This window comes from Rana temporaria, chromosome 5, assembly GCF_905171775.1.
Source record: "Rana temporaria chromosome 5, aRanTem1.1, whole genome shotgun sequence".
Lineage (NCBI taxonomy): Eukaryota > Metazoa > Chordata > Amphibia > Anura > Ranidae > Rana > Rana temporaria.
Window position 1 is genome coordinate 168,005,644 of NC_053493.1, and position 20,319 is coordinate 168,025,962.

The window sequence follows — 20,319 nt, forward strand, 5'->3', positions numbered from 1 at the left end:
ACGATCCGGCGAGCTTCCTTGAAAACCTCTTGACATCCACCTTTGGGAGGGACGCATTCTCGGAAATGTTTACAGTGGAGAGAGCCCATCGAATCCCTAAACGCCCTCCTCCCCAAGGAGCTCCACCACACGTACCCTGATGGCGAAATTTCTTAACTTTAAGGACCGCAACAAGATCCTTTGCCTGACCAGAGAGAAGGGAAATATCCCCCATACCAACACACGTGGCTGTCTTCCCGGACTTCTCTAATGAGGTACAATGGCAAAGGTCTAGGTTCCAAAATGTTAAGTGGCGCCTCCGCGCTCTACACATTAAATACGCTATGCTGTACCCCGCAAAGCTTCGCGTGGAATGCGATGGTCGAGTCCACTTCCTCGAGGACCCTGAGTTGGCATCCACTTGGATTGACCAGAGGGATCGGCGAGATTGAGCATGCCACACTGCCTAGAAGCTGCAAATACTTTTCTTTTCTCTCCCCTGCTCCCCTCTGTGCCCGCAATGCTGCCGGTTCCCATCCTGATGCTTTAGCCCTCCAGTGGGTACATTGCTTGTGTGTGTCTTCTGCCGAGGCAGGGACAGACCTGGAAATCCTTTTCTGTGCTTCACTGGACCTTGTAGCATGCTCACCGCCTCTGGCTGACTTTACTGACTCTTGATCCCCTGTTCTCCCCACACATGGGAGATGCTTGTAGAGGACAGTATATCGAACGTTGCTGAGACTTCCTACATCACTTTACCTACCACCCTTATGGCAGACGGGGCTCCCCCCTGCACTGCTGTAATGGTGCTGCACTTTTTATGGCTCCTACACCCCATGCACCTCTAAGAGAAGAAGTCGCCCCCCCCCCTAGGATCTCTATGGATTTTTTTCAACCCCGGCTACCTGACTGTTTATTCCTCCCCTTTTTCTTTCTTTTTATCACAGGTATCTATGCTCCTTTGAAATTAAATCCCTTGCCTCCAATGGGTTTTTCACATTGGATGTCCCCCATTGATACCTGGTTCTGGGGTACTTTGTCCATGCCAAGTTGGGGTGGCAATGGACTGGGAGGGAAGGAAAACGTTGTGGTTATTTTTTTTTTTTACCACCATGTTTACAATTGTTTACTTCTGCTAAAGGTACTATGTTATTATCATGCATGCACTATCTATCTTGGTTGCCACTATGTTTTAGGCTAGCTGATGTGTCCATCTCTGCTGGTCCTGGTACAGTTATGGTCCATCATATACCTGCCATGAGTTCCCTGAAGTTTCTTACGTGGAATGTTAGAGGCCTGCGCAATAAGATTTAACGCACAGCTGCCCTGGTGTTTCTCAAGTCCCAGAGTGCTGACATTATCTCACTAATCGAGACCCATGAAACGGGCCACATACAATCCTCTCACAAAAAGCCTTGAATAGGGTGGGCCTACCATGCCACCAACACCTCTTACTCCAGAGCAGTATCGGTCCTGGTTGCTAAATGGGTACCGTTTTTATCTAGTGCTGCTCCAGACAGACCAGCAGGGCAGATATGTGTTTATGCATGCCCTATCCTGCTACTAGCTTGCCATGTCCCCCCCCCCAACAACTCAGTTGTAATTAAAGAGGGCCTTGCCTTTATGACACATTATCCCTCTGTACCAAGCACCCGCATACTAAAGTCTTCTCATGCTTTTCAGCAAGCCACAACACAATGTCACAAATTGATTTCATTTTCATTTCAAAGTCCCTGATACCTAAACTGGGAGATGTGGGCTTTGCTTCGAGAGTGCTCTCGGATCACGATCCAGCTCCTGAAGGCCTCCCCTGCTCCTTCTTGGCTGACTGATCTGCAGGACCAGGATGACATCCCCACGGAATTGCAATACTATTATACAGCCAACAGGAACTTTGCCGCGTATGACATGGTGTGGGAGATGTTTAAGCTCCATGCCTGTTCCCTGCTTTCAACGCGCATCAACAGACTTAAACAATTGTCAAAACTTATTGTCCAACAGGCTACAGAACACCTACAGGTGATGGAGGAGGCGTTCCTTTGGGACCCCTCACCCAGCACTGCTAACTATCTTAAGATTTAGACGCAACAGGTCTCCCAATTGCACATTGAGAAGGCTAAGCAACACATCTTTTTCTGTAAACAAAGGTTGTTTGAGTATGGAGAAAGATTGGGCAGACTACTTGCGTACCTTGCCCATTTGGATTTGCGTTCCCCGGTGGTGTTGTCCTTGACCGACCCGCAGGGGACTGACATCACTGATCCGCAACAAGTGGCAGAGGAATTTGGGAGATTCTATCGTGCACTCTACACTTCCCGAGTCACCCACACTCCCCAAGATACCAGGGACTACTTGGCGGGAGTTAAATTCCCTAGATTGACTAATGACCAGCTTGAAATTTTGGAGGCCCCTATTACTAAGGAGGTCATTGCCAAGGCTATCACCTGTTTGGCCACATCTAAGGCCCCAGGATCGGGCGGCTTACCTCTTCAATTCTATGCCACCTACTCTGAAATTCTAACTCCTAAACTCTATGACCTGAATCAAATATGGATTTGTACAGGAGTTCTACCCCCATCTATGAAAGAGGCCCAAATTGTAGTAATCACTAAGCCCGGTAAGGACCCTAAATACCCGGAATCGTATAGACCTATTTCCTTGCTACAGGTAGACGTAGACTAGCTAAGATTCTAGCCTCCCGCCTAAACCAGGTCATACTGTCATTGATCCACCCTGACCAAACAGGCTTTATGCCAGGGAAAAACACTGCTATGAATATTCGCCGCCTATTCATGAACATTCAGGGGTCCCATGATGAAATTGGTTCGAGGGTCATGGTGGCTCTGGATGCCGCCAAGGCCTTTGAGCTGTTGGCCATCATGGTCCGTGCAGAAACTAGCAACCAAGGCCTCAAGATAGGGAACCTGGAAGAAAAGATTGGGATGTATGCCGATGATACGCTCCTATACTTGGTGAACTCGGGTCCCTCTCTTTTAGCAGCCTTCCACTCCATAGAACGTATGGGCAGCCATTCGGGTCTGAGTATTAACTGGTCTAAATCCCAGATCCTTCCGATTAACCATTTCCCCCCCTCGTTCACGTCCCCTCCTCTGGCTCTTCCAAGGGTCTCTTTGATCAAGTACCTTGGTGTACAAGTCACCAGATCGCTCACAGACTACACATTATTGAACATTGAACCCCTGTATACCCTGATCAAAACCAAGACACAGACTTGGGCCAGACTACCCCTGGGTGTTATGGGACGCGTCAGCTTAGTCAAAATAATACTCCTTCCAAAGATATTTGGTCTGGCATTCTCCCCTGTATATACCACAAAAAAAATTCAAAATAATTGAATCCATTCTTAATTTGTTTATATGGGGTCATAGCAGACAAATTATCTTGGAGAATTCTGAAGAACCCAGCGACATTGGGAGGAGCTGCTCTTCCATATTTTCAGGACTATTATCTCGCCTCCCAACTGTCCCATTTCTATAATTTTGACAAAAATGAGCTACCAAGATACCAGATACTGCTCTGTGGGCACCCTGATGACCCAGCCTATACCCCAATTCAGTCAGTCCTCAGAGCCCCATTGACAAGACGTCCCTCCCAACACAACGCAGACATGTTGACACACCACCGGAGGGTATGACGGACGGCACTACAAAAATTCCCCACAAGTCCACTCTTATACCCCTCTCTGGTTCAACACACACTTACCTGAATTATTGCCCATCCCAGACCCTGCGGTGTGAATATTCCATGGGATCTTATACATACACCAGATCATGACCACTACAGGACAGGACTTAAAACATTCCAAATGCTAAAGGACAAATTTTCCCTCCCCAATTGCCTTTTCTTTAGGTATTTACAACTCCACGCAGTTTCCTGGCTCCAACCCGTCCCTGGCAACCCCCTCCATAGTAGACACAGTCACGGGTACTGAGCCAGCCAAGCTCATCTCCACCCTATATTCCGCCATCCGTCTCCCCAGTACCACAGCCTTGGCCTATGCTGCCAAGACTAGATGGGAGGTGGATGCTTGACTAATTGAGAATGAGGATTGAGATGACATTTTGGAGGATGTGAAAAAAGTTTCCCCCAAACTGTCAGACCGCCTCACGCAGTTGTATATTATACATAGGATGTATCTGATTCCTCAGAGGATAGCACATTTCAAACCCATGTACAATCCAGGGTGCCGCCTATGTGACCAAACCCCAGGCTCCTACCATCTCATATGGTCCTGTCAAACTATCCAAGCATACAGGATGCAGGTGATACGCTTCCTGCATGACCAGATGGGCTCCCCTGCTACTCTAGACCCAAAGATGTGCCTGCTCGGCCTGCTGCCAGAATCAGACGCTGACAAACCCCTGCGTACCTTTTTACACGAGACGCTATTCTTGGCGAGAAAAGTGGTGGCCCGTAATTGGATGCAGGCCCTGCCCCCTAAAATTCAGTGCTGGAAAAGAGGTTAACGACACTCTTCCATATAAAAAAACTGATCTATGTACATAGAGGGTGTCCGCTCAAGTATGAGAAGGTCTGGAAAAAACAGTTGGTGGATGGTGAAAGGTGTTTATTCCCCATTCCACCCCCCCCCCCCTTTTTTTTTTTTATTGTGTACCAGCTCCACTTCCGTTGGGTATTTAACCTTATGTCACATCGATACTTCAATGTGTTCATGTATGTACTATTGTTTTGGTCACGTTGGCTCATATCGACTTATGTACCATGCATATACTTATCAATAAAGTTGGTTTTCCAATAAAAAAACTGAGGCATGCTGAGAATAGGAGGTGTAATACTGTACTGCCTTCCTCTGTCGCTGCCCCTTTTTATGGTGACTTTCTAAACAATTGGCACTGGTGCATCGTGCATGCGCGAGATTGAGAGGAGCATGCTGGTTACCCAGCATGCACATCTCCATCGCAAATCCAGGAAGAGATTGCAATTGGGCTTCACATGCCCACAATCATCATGGCAACTGCCAGAAGAGGATTTTTTAAATTGTAAGTATAAAAATTATAAAATTAAGATCCACTAGCAAACATATATAACGTTTATTGGGGTTATTAATGCATTATGATGGGATGCCAGAAAAAAAAAAAAAAAATTCTGTGGCCGGAACTCTGCTTTAAATCACAGAACAAGTATGCAACCGAGTATCCACAAGGGCAGTACAGGTTCTTAGTAAGTTTGAAACATGGATGCCGATTTAGAATAATAATTTATTTTACATTTACATAACACCACAGTACATCTATATTTACAAAATGTATTTTACATTTTGCGCAAAGAAAATGTCATTACTAAAAGGTAATCAAAAATGCACAAAACCAATTTGCCTTAATATAAATACCTGAGTTCTAAACCATTCCTCAAGGCCAATCATTTTTAAATTGTCAGTGTTAGCTGTTTATAATAATCACAATAGTAATATATTGTGTAAATTGTAATATATTGCTCTTAAATGCGGTGTCATCATTTTTTATTTAGCCCTTTCCCTTTATTTTCACCTTGTTATCCTGCCAGCAAGTCTAAGGCCTCGTACAGACGAGAGGATTTCCGCTAGAAACGGTCCGCCGGACCGTTTCCAGCGGACATTCCTCCTCCGGATTTTGATCTGATGGCTTGTACACACCATCAGATCAAAATCCGCGCGGAAAACATCCGCGATCACGTGTCGCGACGTCGCCGCAACGATGGCGCGGCGACGTGCGCGGCGCTGGAAGGTAAATTCTTCCACGCATGCATCGAATCATTCCGACGCATGCGAAGGATGGGGATCGGACGGACTTATCCGGTGAGTCTGTACAGACGACCGGATAAGTCCGAGGGACAGGATTCCAGCGGATAGATTTCTTAGCATGCTAAGAAATTTTTATCCGCTGGGAATCCGTCGGCTGGACAAATGTCCACCGAAAATTGTCCGCTCGGGCCTACACACGACCGGATCTATCCGCTGGAACTGATCCGCGGATAAATCCCAGCGGATAGATCCGGTCGTGTGTACGAGGCCTTATTTTTCAACTTCCTTTAACTGGCCAAGTTGACTAGCAAAAGTGGCAGCTAGATGGTGGAGATACATTATTTAATGCGGACAAGGGTGCTTACAATGGTCTGATATTATTAATGAATATAAAATCCCTCAAAAGTCGATAAACTGTTGCTCTAACTATTTAAAAACTCTTAGCTGGAGCTTGGCTTTAATTTGTTGGTCAAGTCAAATCTGGTCAATCTGCTAGTGTATCTAACACTACCCACATTGACAATGCTGATGTCCAAGGATGTCTCTGTTGCTCCTTCATCCAGAGTGGAGACACCCTGAAACAAGAAGAGTGTTACTGGCAGGATCACCAGGTGAAAATCAAGGAAAAAGATAGCCTGAAAAAAAAAAAAAAAAACAATGCAGCCACCACATTTGAGAGTTGGTAAGCTGCAATAGATTACATTTTTGTTTTCAGCTTTAGTACTGCTTTAAGACATCTGCAGCAAAGGAAAAGGGGTGTGCAGACTACACTAACGGAATATTCCCCACGCACACATTCAAGAGAATAGCTGTTCAGTAATGCTGGGTGCTGTAATGACCACAGGCTGGAAACCGTAGACAATCAAGGTGAAGAAGTGTCATCAGCACACCAAGGATTTTTTTTAAAAAGGGTTCAAAGCTTTATTTTCATGGTCACGGTAAACCTACAGCAACTGTGTGGCTCCAAAATTTTGTTGTGCGTTTACCATGTGACCAGGAAAATAAAGCTTTGGACCCTTTTGAGGAATCCTTGGTGTGCTGATGACATTTCTTCACTTTGACAAGAATCACTGTCATTTAAGAAGCTACAGTGAGAAGAAACTAGAAATTGGTTACTGTAATAACTCACATTTTTCTTTGTTGCATTAATTGCACCATGGGCATTACGCAATTTACTTTGAGTGTACTTACGCTGTACTTGAATAGGGGCCTCAAATTGCCTCAACATTTTGCAACTTTATTCTACCAATAAAATACTTTCTTTAAAAATCACTGAAATAGTCCTTCAGGTGGATTTTCCTTCTTCTTTGGCAGAATCTTTTGTATGGCAAATGTCTTCCTTTTCAACGTTTTCCTTTTTTCTTTGTAACATTTTTCCACCCGTGAAGCCTAGAAAGCCTCCGCCAATTGCAGCTGCAACACCTGCTACTTTAAATCCTGCTAGCAAGCCAATCGGACCTCCGACTATACCACCAATGAGAGCGCCTGCTGCAGGAAGCACTGCCAGCTTGTATTTTAGTGCCTAAAAGTGAATAAAAGATATTTACATAAACTCCTAAACATACAACACACGTAACAAGTGACAATTTACAACGAATTTTCTTTCTCGCTCATTAGGGATTCGAGAAGGCATAAACCTTTGGCTTATGCTGCTGCATACAGGGATAAACGGACACTGGTAAGCAACAAAAGACGTAGGCTAGCCCTCTGATAACCTCTATTTCTACCAGCATGACTGTTTTTGGCTAGTGTCCTATGAGAATGGACACCTTTTCTTAGCTTTACTGATCTAAGTCTTAATCTACTTTGTTCTTTAAGTAAAGATTCATTTCTGTGTAGCTGCAGTAAGTCTCTTTGTATTGTCACAGCGAGCTGGCACAGCTGTCCTCAGTTTTTAATTTTGGTGTTACACAGACAAGACCCTGCTGTATCAGACACTATGGCATGAATTTGGTAGTTAACCCCTTGCATTGGTTACTGCCTAAACACTTTGCAAGCTGGTTCTGGCTAAGTTAGCTAAAGAGTGATTTCCAGAGTCTTGCATTACCTCAGCACTCAGTCTCTGAAGAGCTAGCTGCTTTTGTGAGTGGGCCATTTAGGCCAAGCTCTAAGTCCCCTAATTTTTATTTTGGATTTCACTTTTCCTGCTAGCTTGCTTTGAAAGGAGTTACTGTTCTGGGACTATATGCTAATGTCATTCTGCTGAGTGGTGTATTGCATATGCATATTGCCTATTTCTTTCCCTTCTTCTGCCCCTGCTATGAACCACATCGGACTTCAATCCCAGATCTGTTGATATTGTCCATCTGCAATGATGCTTGGTCATCCCTGCTTCAGCTCTATTTAACAGCTACCAGCTGCCCAGATTCTGTGGGTACGCCTAGCCTCCTATCTTCAGCCTGTTCTTAGATTACCACATTTGGGGCTGCAACATGTTCTGATTCTAAACATGGGGTAGGTCTTGTTAGTGCTGATGTACATAGCATGGAGTCAGGTTACTTGTTAGTACTGGAGTCTATCCCCTCCTCAGAGTCCTCTGACTGTGTTGGGTGTTGCTGGGCCTGCTCCCCTCTAAGAGGAGGTTGTCTTTTTTACAGTCACACATGAGTTTATGCCACAAATTGCCCAGTTTATCTCTTACCCTGACTAAAGAGGCTACAAATGCACTATGGTGCAGTCCTCTGCAGTCCTAGTGACTCATCTACCTGTGGACAGCTGCTTCCAAGCCTTCAACAGTGCACATTTAAGTTGCTCACTCAAGTTGCTGACTGATGAGCTTTCTGCTGAGGGACTGTAGTCTTCTACTATTACTCCTAAAATGAAAGACAGTTTCAGCCCTTATTGAAGTGGTATACCACACCCTAAAACTGCAAGATCGGTTTTTCACCTCTACCAGCGCTATATCCCACCCTAGATCCTACAGCCCCTAAAGATGCAAAAGACATCAGTATTAAATACATAGTTACATTTGTTCAGCTTGAACCAATCTAAATTAGACAGCGCAGCTTTAGGGATCTCTACTTGTATCCGGGTCCTGTGCTGAGCAGCTGCTCTCCTGCATTATGAACACAGGAGGTTGGCCCTTTTGCAAAGGCACCTTTAGGAGAATGCTTTGTGTATTCTGAATGAAAGCAAAGCATCTCTGTGTTAGATGATGAGGGAAGAAGGGATTTGGAACTCGAGGACAAGGGCTGGTCAGTGGAAACCATGGCCTTCTCGGCCAATAAGGCCAAATAGCTATGACCATTAACTTCTACCACAAAAGAGACAGAAACCTCACGATGAGAGGAATCAGAAGGAAGGAATAAGCCAGAGTACAACTTCACTGACAGGAACCTAGGTAGTTTGCAGTTGTCCACTGATACAAAGAGGTCCAATTGAGGGAAGCTTTATAAGTCAATGATCTGACTGAATATGTGCCAATATTGTGATCCCAAAACTTTCATGACAATTGGTCCGCTTCGGTAAACTACCCTCAGAAGTCTATTATGTTTCCTCTTGCCTAATTAGAATTGCCTAATAATAATTGGATCCACCACTCTGACGAGCGAGTTGCTGTGTCTACCAGCCTTTTTTTTTTCTTTCCTTGATGGATTGCCCCCTTTGTCCTATGCGGTAGGGGGGGGATAAGGGACTATACTATTTTGTATGTTATGTTTGTAGACCTAAATTGTCCATATTAGGCATATTGCCAGATTGAGAGATTTGAAACCCTGAGGAGGCAGCAGCGACCATGAAACACATAAAAAAAAAATCTCTCTGATTTATGTTTTTTTTTTTTGTTACTTGACGACAAAGGTTTTTTTGATATGTCAAGGGCAGTACAGTATTTGGTGAGACCTTCTTTATATGTTCACTAGCATGTGATGGATCTTTTGTGTACTCTTTTAACTGGATTTTAAAGCGGAGTTCCGGCCACAATTTCACTTTTTAAATATAAATACCCCTATAATACACAAGCCTAATGTATTCTAGTAAAGTTAGTCTGCAAACTAAGGTCCGTTTTGTTAAGTTGTTACAGCATTTAGGCACTTTATAAAATAGAAATTGACTGGGGCCATCTTAAGTGTGGGCATTATGAAGCCAGACTGTATAACTTCCTGGATTTCAGCCTTGCAGATCTCGCACATGCTCAGTACTGCACAAGCAGTGTAATAGGTTTCAGATCAGGTTTCAGCACCTGTACTGTCCAAGTCACATGATTCTTCGAGACTGGGGAGTGCACAGACTCCTGGAAAGTTACACCCACTACATTCCCAGGAGTCTGTGCAGTGTAGGTTAGGAAGCTTAAGCACCTAGGTGCAGGAAGTGGGAAGATTAACTATTTTTTTGCCTTCCTCTGGATCAACTGTGGGTATGGAGTTGGGTGTATAGGATTTTACTGTGTTTTTTATTTTGTTTTTTTATTTTTTGTGGTTGAACTGGATGGACTTGTGTCTTTTTTCAACCTGACTAACTATGTAACTATGTAACAACACTTTGAAGGCATCTAAAAAAACATTTTTTTTTCTTAAAGGACTAATGACATTTTTTTAAAACTACTGATGTAATGTTATATTTATGGGTGGAACTCCACTTTAACTTTGTTATGAAGTTAGATTTGTTTATTTATATTTGTATATGTCCTTTTTAAAGGCACAATTAAAGTCCCAATTTACCCTTTTCTTCTCCAGAATGGAGAAGGATTGTTGTATGTAGTTCTTTGATATATTACATAATAGCGCAAAAAAAAAAAAATTGACGTTTTTTTAAGATAAGTGAAATATTGCATAGTTTTCTTAAGAGGCTCTGGTCTCTTTCAAGTCTATGGTCTGCTTGACCGCCTGGATATACGGCTAATCTAACGTAAAGTTAAACCCCAAGGGCTTTGTTTCTTTCTTCCAAAAAGGAGGTAGGTTCTTCTGTCTGTTGCTCACTTAAGAGTGATACTTAGGCAGAAGGCTGAGAGGATGGATGGTCTGTAGAAGTGCCTGGCTGAACTGGGTTATCATTCTTCAAGCAGGGGACTGAATGGGTACTGGTGCTGATAGGTTAGTAACCAATTCTAAAAATTAATCCCTGACAACTTTTTTAAAGATGGAGGTTGCCACCTACTGGCTTTCTTTATCTCAGTTAATAGCTAAATCTCCTAGACAGTCTCTGAAAACCAGCTTCTTCACTATAAGGGGAGCACCACAGACTCAACATGTTTTTCCCTGAAGCGATCCAGAGAAGAGGAGGAGGAGTGATGATGTTTCCTGGCCCGAGATCAGTCTTCTGTGTTCATCATCCAACTCTTCATAATACTTTGAAGATCCCGTGGACCTTTTTAGAGCATGCATGTACACAGGGCCAGAACAGAAATGTAACCAGTGTTAGGTTCACAATTTTACATATATCCAAGCTTACCTGACCAAAGGTTCTTTACCTAGCAGGCATGTGAGAGTCTTGTGAAGGTGGCAAGTGACTCATGGCAAAGATGAGCAGCTAGAGAGAATATAGTGGTAGGCTAACATAGATTAGAATAAAAAAGGTAGGCATCCAGAATAAGAGGACCACTGCAGAACCCTTTCTGCTCAGCGCGCTGAAAATACAGAATCACTTCTGTTGTCAAAATATGTGGCCACTCTGCAAAGAGAGGTGATGCAATGGCCCCTATCATTTTAAAGAGGGGGAGGAATTTACAGCCGCTAGGCCCTCCCTACCTGCAATTGCCACTGGGCAACTACATGCGTGAGATCCAGTGGTGTGACAGAAAAAGAGTCAGCAAGGAAGATGAAAAGAAAGACACAGAAAGGAGGAAGCAAGCCAAAGGCAAAAACATAAAAGCAACTAGCAGATCCAGCAAAACTTAGGCAAGTTAAAACAATAAAAGGTGCACACTACTCACCTGGTTTTCACCCAAATAAATGCCTTTCTTCAAGCAAGTGACCCACAGAGCAACTCCCAGAATTTGTTGGGGGACAGGGACTATGTCTGGGAAAGCCTGAACCCAGGTGGATTGATGCACGGAGGCATAGGTAGAGACAATGCACCATTCACTAGCAGTATGAGGTGCGAAGTATGTTCATAAAAAAAAAAAAAAAAAAAAAAAAAAGAAGAATACTGGAATGTCTTGTTCTCTAATGTGCTTTTCAGTGGTCCTGAAGGAGTGGTCTGAGGTGGAGCTCTATCACTAGTATTCTGCCATGTAGGCACCAGGAAGTCCTATTTTTTAGTTCCTTTTCTCCCATTCCTACGCCCTTAAAGGACAATTTCTCCTTTAAGTGAAGTTGCCTTTTAATAAATCCCCCATCCCTCTGCATGCAGCCCACTTAAAATACCTCCCTCCCAGATACAGCAATCTCCTCTTACATGGCCCCACCTGGTTCCTCTTCAAAATGAGCATGTGTGCTGCAGCCCCATTCATTCCTACAGGAAGCTGTATTCATAGCAACCTACAACAGTCTCTCACAGTTTGACATATTCATATGGATAAATGGGCCAGAGTCATGTATAATATGAATAGTATTAAGAAGGGAGTAGAGTACGTTCAGATCTGACAAGTTTCAGCCTGCTGATCCATCAATGGAAGCCCTGAGATAGTGTGGGTGTTATGTGCCAAGACATTATGTGGGTGTAGGTGCCAAGTGCACAGGGTTCAGTAATGGGGTGTCTACTCCAAACTAGACATGTGCACAGCAAAAAAATTAGTTTATTTCTGTTTCGTTTATCGTGATTCGTAACGAGTCGTAAAACACTCTTTTTTCCGTTTCTGTTTTTTTTCTGTTAGTTTATTTTTCGTTGAATCGAGATTCGTATTTTCGTTATATTTTGTATTCTGCGCGTTCGTATTTTTAAAATGATTTTATTCGTTCCTTCGTTTTTACGTTAGTTTAATTTTCGTTGTTTTGCTATTCGTATTTACAATATATTTTCCATCATGCCGCATTCGTATTTTCGTAAGAAATATATTTTCGTTGCTTTATGATCATTCGTATTTTCGTGTCTAATTTCCTTTGATTGTAAAAACGTACTTTTGTAGATTTTATTGCATTCGTAATTCTGTTAGAATACATTTTACGTTTATTCGACACACTACTCGTCGTCATTTTGTAATTTGTACTTTACTGTGATTGACTTGACTGTCTTAGTTAGCACACACACCCTGTCTAGAATGAAGTCTGACGTAGAAGAAAACTAAAATATGTCAGATATTACAAATACAAATCTAGAAATTAGATGCACTGCAGTCTAACACAGAAAAAGACACAAGGAGCCAGGAGGTAATGAGAAAGAAGCTCATTGGGGGAAGGAACAAACCTCTTCAGAGGAAAGGGACAGCGCTCAGTGGCTATTGGTCAATGTCCAGAAATATTTCAGTACTAACGAAAGCTAATTTACATTATTTTGTATTTTCGTTGTTTTCATTTCAGTTTTCCGAAGATTCGTAATTTATTTTTTGTTAGTTTTGATTTTCGTTTTTTAGTCTTTGTTCGGCATTTCGGTTGTTTTCTTTTCGGTCTTCGAATATTAGTAAGTTTGCATTTTCGTTCATTTTGTTTTTCGTAATTATTATTTTTTTTGGGTTCGGTATTTTCGTTGTTTCTATGTTTTCGTTTCTTTCATCTTTCGTATCTTCGTTGTTTTTCATATTCGTTATTTAGAAAATATCGTTATTCGTTATTAATTGCGCTAAACCATTCGTTCATTCGTATGTTAACGAATCAACTAAAATAACGAAAATTGACGGAAAACGTATTCGTAACTTAAAAAATTGCACATGCCTACTCCAAACACAGTGCCATAAATGCCATACTACAGACTGACCAATACTATACTCTATACAGTACATACCATACACCTCCACTCTGTACCCTATTGTGTTATATTTTTCATACCGCTATTCATAATATTGTAATATTAATAGCCATAAGTTATCTGTACCACCAAGACTTTCAAATTTGTGTTTTTTAAAGCATACATCAGTAGGTGTAATAAAAATGTTGAATGTTTCAGTAAAGCTCAGATTTTATGAAGTGGTCTGTAATCCTGTATCACAAAGCAGTAATGAAACATGTACTGTGCATTCATGTCACCGGCTTATAATATAGGGCACCCTAGCCATTCAGCAATATCTTAACTCTGAATTTAGTTAAAAAAAAAAAAAAAGAATCTAACTTTGTGCCAAGTGCAGGATGTCTGCTTCTTAGTACTTAAAGAATGAATGTGATAGCATATCACAGCAGAGATTGATTTCTTCTGTACTAAGCCCTCCTTCCTACCCATGTGTCATTCCTTTCTTATTTCCTTAATTGCTGTTTCCCTCAGCATTAAAGACGGCAGATCAATCGGGTTAATACAGAAGATTGCTAGTAGGCAGAGTACCATTGATTCAACAGCAGGGGAATATTCCTACCTTCCCCAGGTTTTTGGTTCCCTCTTCAACATTCACAGCAGCAGTGTTGACATGGTCTTCAATGCTGTCAATCTTCTCCTGCTGAGTCTAGATGCAAAGGAATTATGAGTGAGATTTCCTGCAGAGAAGCAGCAGAAAGCCAATACACACTATTTAATTTTTGTAATCAGGGACCCTGCAGCAGCTTTCATCTGCAGCACTGTGTAGCCGCACAGCTGTTAATGGCAGCTCACTAATAGCACCTGATAAACAGTGCTGGAAGGAGGAAGAAATTTAAATTAAAGCTTTAACCATTAGACACCCATCTTCTTTTCTGCAGTTGCTTTAACATTTATTTGAAGTAACTGACATTCTTTAAAACAAAAGTCATATTTTGCTGCTCTTTTAATATAGAGTAGAACATTTAATAGTATTGAATGATTGGTAACATGCAATTACAATTTTTTTTATATATCTATATATATTTAGAAAAATCTAAACTAAAAGCATATAGTCACTATAGAAGTATGAGAGCTTCCGTTGCTGGCTTGTTCTTGAAGGTGCATGGCTGGCATTGCCAAACTGTATTCATTACCAAGGGTCACCAAGCTCTTAACAATCATGCATATTATTTTCAAATCTTACATACACATGCTTGTTTCAAGACAGCGATTTACCAAATGGTAAAGGAAGGATAGGGACAACAAAGTACAGCAGTCAGCAGTGGAAGTTCACATATTTTATCCTGATAGATTTGTTTAATACACAAAACAAAACTAGAAAGCAACCACAGATTTTTAAGGCACCGCCCACAGAAACTTGCCATAAACATATACAGGGGATATAAAAAGTCTAAACACCCCTGTTAAAATGTTAGGTTTCTGTGATGTAAAAAAAAATTAGACAAAGAAATTATTTCAGAACTTTTTCCACCTTTAACCACTTAAGGACCTCTTTTTGAGATTTGTTGTTTACAAGTTAAAATTTTTTTTTTTTTTTCTAGAAAATTACCTAGAACCCCCAAATATTATATATATATATATTTTTTCTAACACCCTAGAGAATAAAATGGCAATTGTTGCAATACTTTATATCACACCATATTTGCGCAGCGGTCTTACAAGCGCAATATTTTGTTTTTTTTAAAAGACACTTTTTTAAATAAAAAAATAAGACAACAAAGGTTAGCCCAATTGTTTTCTACCAGTTACAGAGGAGGTCTAGTGCTAGAATTATTGCTCTCACTCCAACGATTGCAGGAATACTTAAAGGATCACTAAAGGAATTTTTTTTTTTTGCTGAAATGACTGTTTACAGGGTATAGAGCATGGGTCTTCAAACTACGGCCCTCCAGTTGTTCAGGAACTACAATTCCCATCATGCCTAGTCATGTCTGTGAATGTCAGTGTGTTACAATGCCTCATGGGATGTGTAGTTCTACAACAGCTGAAGGGCCGTAGTTTGAGGATCCCTGGTATAGAGACATAAAACTTAACTGATTCCTTTTAAAAATGATTAAAAATAGATTAAATTCAATCATATAATGTGCCTGTAGTTTCACTTTCGTTTTTAAACTGGTTTCATGTTTATGTGAAGTAAAGAGACCCACAGAACAAAAACAAACAAATCCAGGGCAGTGTTTTGTTTTTAAAATTAATCTGATTGGTTCTGAGGAGTTTTAGACACACAGTTTGGACCACAGTGAAAAGCTGCCATGAGATTTTTCATAAGGAGCCAGACAAGCAGGAAGTGTGGAGATCACAGCAGAATTACAGCAACTTCAAAGCAAAAACAAACAATGAGGACATGAAACCAGTACTGCAGTAAGGTAAAGGAAGCTATTTAGCTAAAAAAAAAAATTCCTTTAGTGATCCATTAACATGCGTAGTTTGAACACCGTTTTCATAAGCGATCGATGACTTGCGTTTGCTTCTGCGCACAAGCTCGGTGGGACGGAGGGCTTAAATTTTTTTTTTTTTTTTTACTTTTTATACTGTCCTTTAAAAAAAAAATTGGGTCACTTTTATTCCTTTTACAAGGAATGTAAACATCCCTTGTAATAGAAAAAAAGCATGACAGGACCTCTTAAATGCGATATCTGGAACTAGATGTCAGGAAAGGTGGGTGGCACACATCCCCGAAATCCAAGGATAGGACTGGGAAGATATGTGGGATCACCTATTTAAACACTTGGTATCCGCTAGGGACCGCCTTATACAATTTAAGTTTCTACATAGGATTTATTATACACCAGCCACGCTGGCGCGCATTTATTCCTCTGCTACGGATGAATGCTGGAGGTGTTCCTCCTCGCCTGCGAATGCAGAACATATTTTCTGGAGCTGTTCACAAGTCGGGAGCTTCTGGTCTGCAATCACTTCCTGTTTGTCAGAGGTTCTTAGTATTCCAATCCCTACAACACCAAGAGAATGTCTCATAGGTTTTGTGGAGGAGGCTGTTCCTTCTCTAGCTCATCGCACTTTACTTACTATAAGGTTGTTCTATGGTAGGAAGGCCATCTTACTACATTGGAAAAACCCAAATGCTCCTACAATATCATACTGGAAGGGTTTGAGAAACTCCGTAATCCATCTTTATAAGGCTACATACACTTCAAGGGGCTGTAAGAATTTTTTTAATAAGGTCTGGCAGTCATGGTTGGACTCTTCTACAACAGTGGGCTGATATACCCCATTCTAGCTTGTTGGACTGCAAATTCTTATGGATAGGAGATAGGTACTGTGAACTCTTGCCACTGATATGAAGAACTTGCTCTACATGTATACATAATCACCCTATTAACCATTCCCACAAATCCAGATGGACGAATGACACAACTGAACTCTGATTGTAATTTACTGGTGCTCTATTTCTCCTGGACTGGTGCTGATGGTTGAGTTAAGGAGGGGGGGGGGGGCTTTTAGATTTTTCTTTTTGGCTGTTTAGTTGAATTATGTTAGTTCTTATTTGTGGCCCTGCAAGGCCAAGGGGAGAGAGGGTATGTTGCCCACTCGGCCTATGTGTTTTGAATATATACCATGTATGAAAAAAATTAATAAAAATAATTTATATAAGAAAGGGTGTCAAAAAAACCTCAGATCTCATATTTACACTAAAATGCAATAAAAAAAAAAAAAAAAAAAAAAAAATCGAAAAAATAAATAAATGTTATTGTTTTTTTTTTTTACAATTTTTTTTCCCCTTTAAGGGCATTGGGCAGAAGTGATGTTGCTTCTGTCCTCCAATGCTATGGAGCCGCTACCAACGGCTCCGGTAAATGACAGGGATGACCAGAGCGTGGTGGGGGCCCCTTTCCGCCCGATAAATGATCTTAAGGTGATTCGCCACTGAGACCACTTTTATCTGAAAGAGGACCTGTGGGCTGAAAAAAAAAGATTGATTGGTGGGTATGCCCACCATTAGAATACCTCCCTTCATTCACCCACTTCTAATGATTGATGGGCATACATGTACCATTTATATACAGTGCCTTACGAAAGTATTCGGCCCCCTTGAACTTTGCGACCTTTTGCCACATTTCAGCCTTCAAACATAAAGATATAAAACTGTATTTTTTTTTTGAAGAATCAACAACAAGTGGGACACAATTGTGACGTGGAACGAAATTAATTGGATATTTCAAACTTTTTTAACAAATAAAAAACTGAAAAATTGGGCGTGCAAAATTATTCAGCCCCTTTACTTTCAGTGCAGCAAACTCTCTCCAGAAGTTCAGTGAGGATCTCTGAATGATCCAATGTTGACCTAAATGACTAATGATGATAAATAGAATCCACCTGTGTGTAATCAAGTCTCCGTATAAATGCACCTGCACTGTGATAGTCTCAGAGGTCCATTTAAAGCGCAGAGAGCATCATGAAGAACAAGGAACACACCAGGCAGGTCTGAGATACTGTTGTGGAGAAGTTTAAAGCCGGATTTGGATACAAAAAGATTTCCCAAGCTTTAAACATCCCAAGGAGCACTGTGCAAGCGATAATATTGAAATGGAAGGAGTATCAGACCACTGCAAATCTACGAAGACCTGGCCGTCCCTCTAAACTTTCAGCTCATACAAGGAGAAGACTGATCAGAGATGCAGCCAAGAGACCCATGATCACTCTGGATGAACTGCAGAGATCTACAGCTGAGGTGGGAGACTCTGTCCATAGGACAACAATCAGTCGTATACTGCACAAATCTGGTCTTTATGGAAGAGTGGCAAGAAGAAAGACATTTCTTAAAGATATCCATAAAAAGTGTCGTTTAAAGTTTGCCACAAGCCACCTGGGAGACACACCAAACATGTAGAAGAAGGTGCTCTGGTCAGATGAAATCAAAATCAAACTTTTTGGCAACAATGCAAAACGTTATGTTTGGCGTAAAAGCAACACAGCTCATCACCCTGAACACACCATCCCCACTGTCAAACATGGTGGTGGCAGCATCATGGTTTGGGCCTGCTTTTCTTCAGCAGGGACAGGGAAGATGGTTAAAATTGATGGGAAGATGGATGCCAAATACATGACCATTTTGGAAGAAAACCTGATGGAGTCTGCAAAAGACCTGAGACTGGGACGGAGATTTGTCTTCCAACAAGACAATGATCCAAAACATAAAGCAAAATCTACAATGGAATGGTTCACAAATAAACATATCCAGGTGTTAGAATGGCCAAGTCAAAGTCCAGACCTGAATCCAAATCGAGAATCTGTGGAAAGAACTGAAAACTGCTGTTCACAAACGCTCTCCATCCAACCTCACTGAGCTCGAGCGGTTTTGCAAGGAGGAATGGGCAAAAATTTCAGTCTCTCGATGTGCAAAACTGATACCCCAAGCGACTTACAGCTGTAATCGCAGCAAAAGGTGGCGCTACAAGTATTAACTTAAGGGGGCTGAATAATTTAGCACGCCAATTTTTCAGTTTTTTATTTCTTAAAAAAGTTTGAAATATCCAATAAATTTCGTTATACTTCATGTCCCACTTGTTGTTGATTCTTAAAAAAAAATTACAGTTTTATATCTATGTTTGAAGCCTGAAATGTGGCAAAAGGTCGCAAAGTTCAAGGGGGCCGAATACTTTCACAAAGGGAATGTATGCCGAAGCATGGGGACATGCGTCCGCAAAAGTTAGAAGCTCCTCCACCCCTGCTGCCCCCATGCTTCGGCATATATCCTCTTTTTTTAACTGTGGTGGTGAAATCACCTCCTACAGCATTGGAGTCACGGCTTTATGCATCGTGGGAGCAAACGCTGTTGCTGTCAAGATAAATAAATCCGCGCTGCAACTGAATGGCGTACCTGCTAAGCAAATGATGGTTTACAGTAAAACAAAGTAACATTACAGTATAACACAAAGACCTTACCATACCATACCTGCAAAGCAAATACAAAAAAAAAAAAATAGTAAAAAATAAAACATTTTTTAATGAAACCTGTGCCTAAAATTTATATATGCCGAAGCATGGGGGGCATCCGCCCGCAAAAGTTAGGACCAAATCGCTCCTCCACCCCTGCTTCGGCAAATATGCTTTTTTTTTTACTGTGGTGGTGAAATCACCTCCTACAGCACTGGAGTCACGGCTTTATGTATCGTGGGAGCAAACAATGTTGCTGTCAAGATAAATAAATCCGCGCTGCAGCTGAATGAAGTACCTGAAAACAAAAAAAATGGTTAACAATAGAACACAGTAAACAGTAAAAGTATAAAAAAATTACATACCTGAAAAGGAAACATGATAAAACATAATAACAATAAAACATTGCAAAATAGAATACAGTAAAAAAGAGCAGAACAATAGAGAAAGAACAATAAAACGACAACTATTTTTTTTGTGTTTTTTTTTTACACTTTTTTTGTAACTGTAACGGTTCAGGTCTCTGAAAATGCGATGGCATCTTGGGAGACCCTGTGAAAGTGTCATAGTCTGTAAAATGCTGTACCCTACGCTAAAACTGGACTAGTGTGTCTTAGCGGTCAAAACATTCACCAATGCAAAGACCGGGATTGTCAGGACAGCGTGGACAATAATAACGGGTGTCACGCCTATATCCATGCTTTCTACAGACACATTTTCTTTGGGGGGCTCGTTGGGTAGGGGTACTAGGGAGGACATACGGAAAATGCCTCATGCAGCTGGCTTACTGCATTTGGTTGAAGATGGTGAGGTGAAGCACCGCCTGGATACAAAAGGGCTCTAAAGATTTCGTCCTGGAATCTAAG

General features: G+C 41.5%; 1 protein-coding gene across 3 annotated transcripts in view; it reads right to left on the bottom strand.

Moving 5' to 3' along the window:
- Positions 1-6,852: 6,852 nt before the first annotated feature.
- STX17 (syntaxin 17) overlaps positions 6,853-20,319 on the bottom strand; it is a 117,906-nt gene continuing 104,439 nt past the window's right edge. For all 3 annotated transcript variants that reach the window (XM_040353345.1, XM_040353344.1, XM_040353343.1), the window contains 2 exons: positions 14,118-14,204; positions 6,853-7,262 (listed from right to left, as the gene is read on the bottom strand). In XM_040353345.1, coding sequence (XP_040209279.1) covers positions 7,026-7,262; positions 14,118-14,204 — 324 coding nt within the window. In that variant the 3' untranslated portion in view covers positions 6,853-7,025. The remainder of the gene's footprint in view (positions 7,263-14,117; positions 14,205-20,319) is intronic.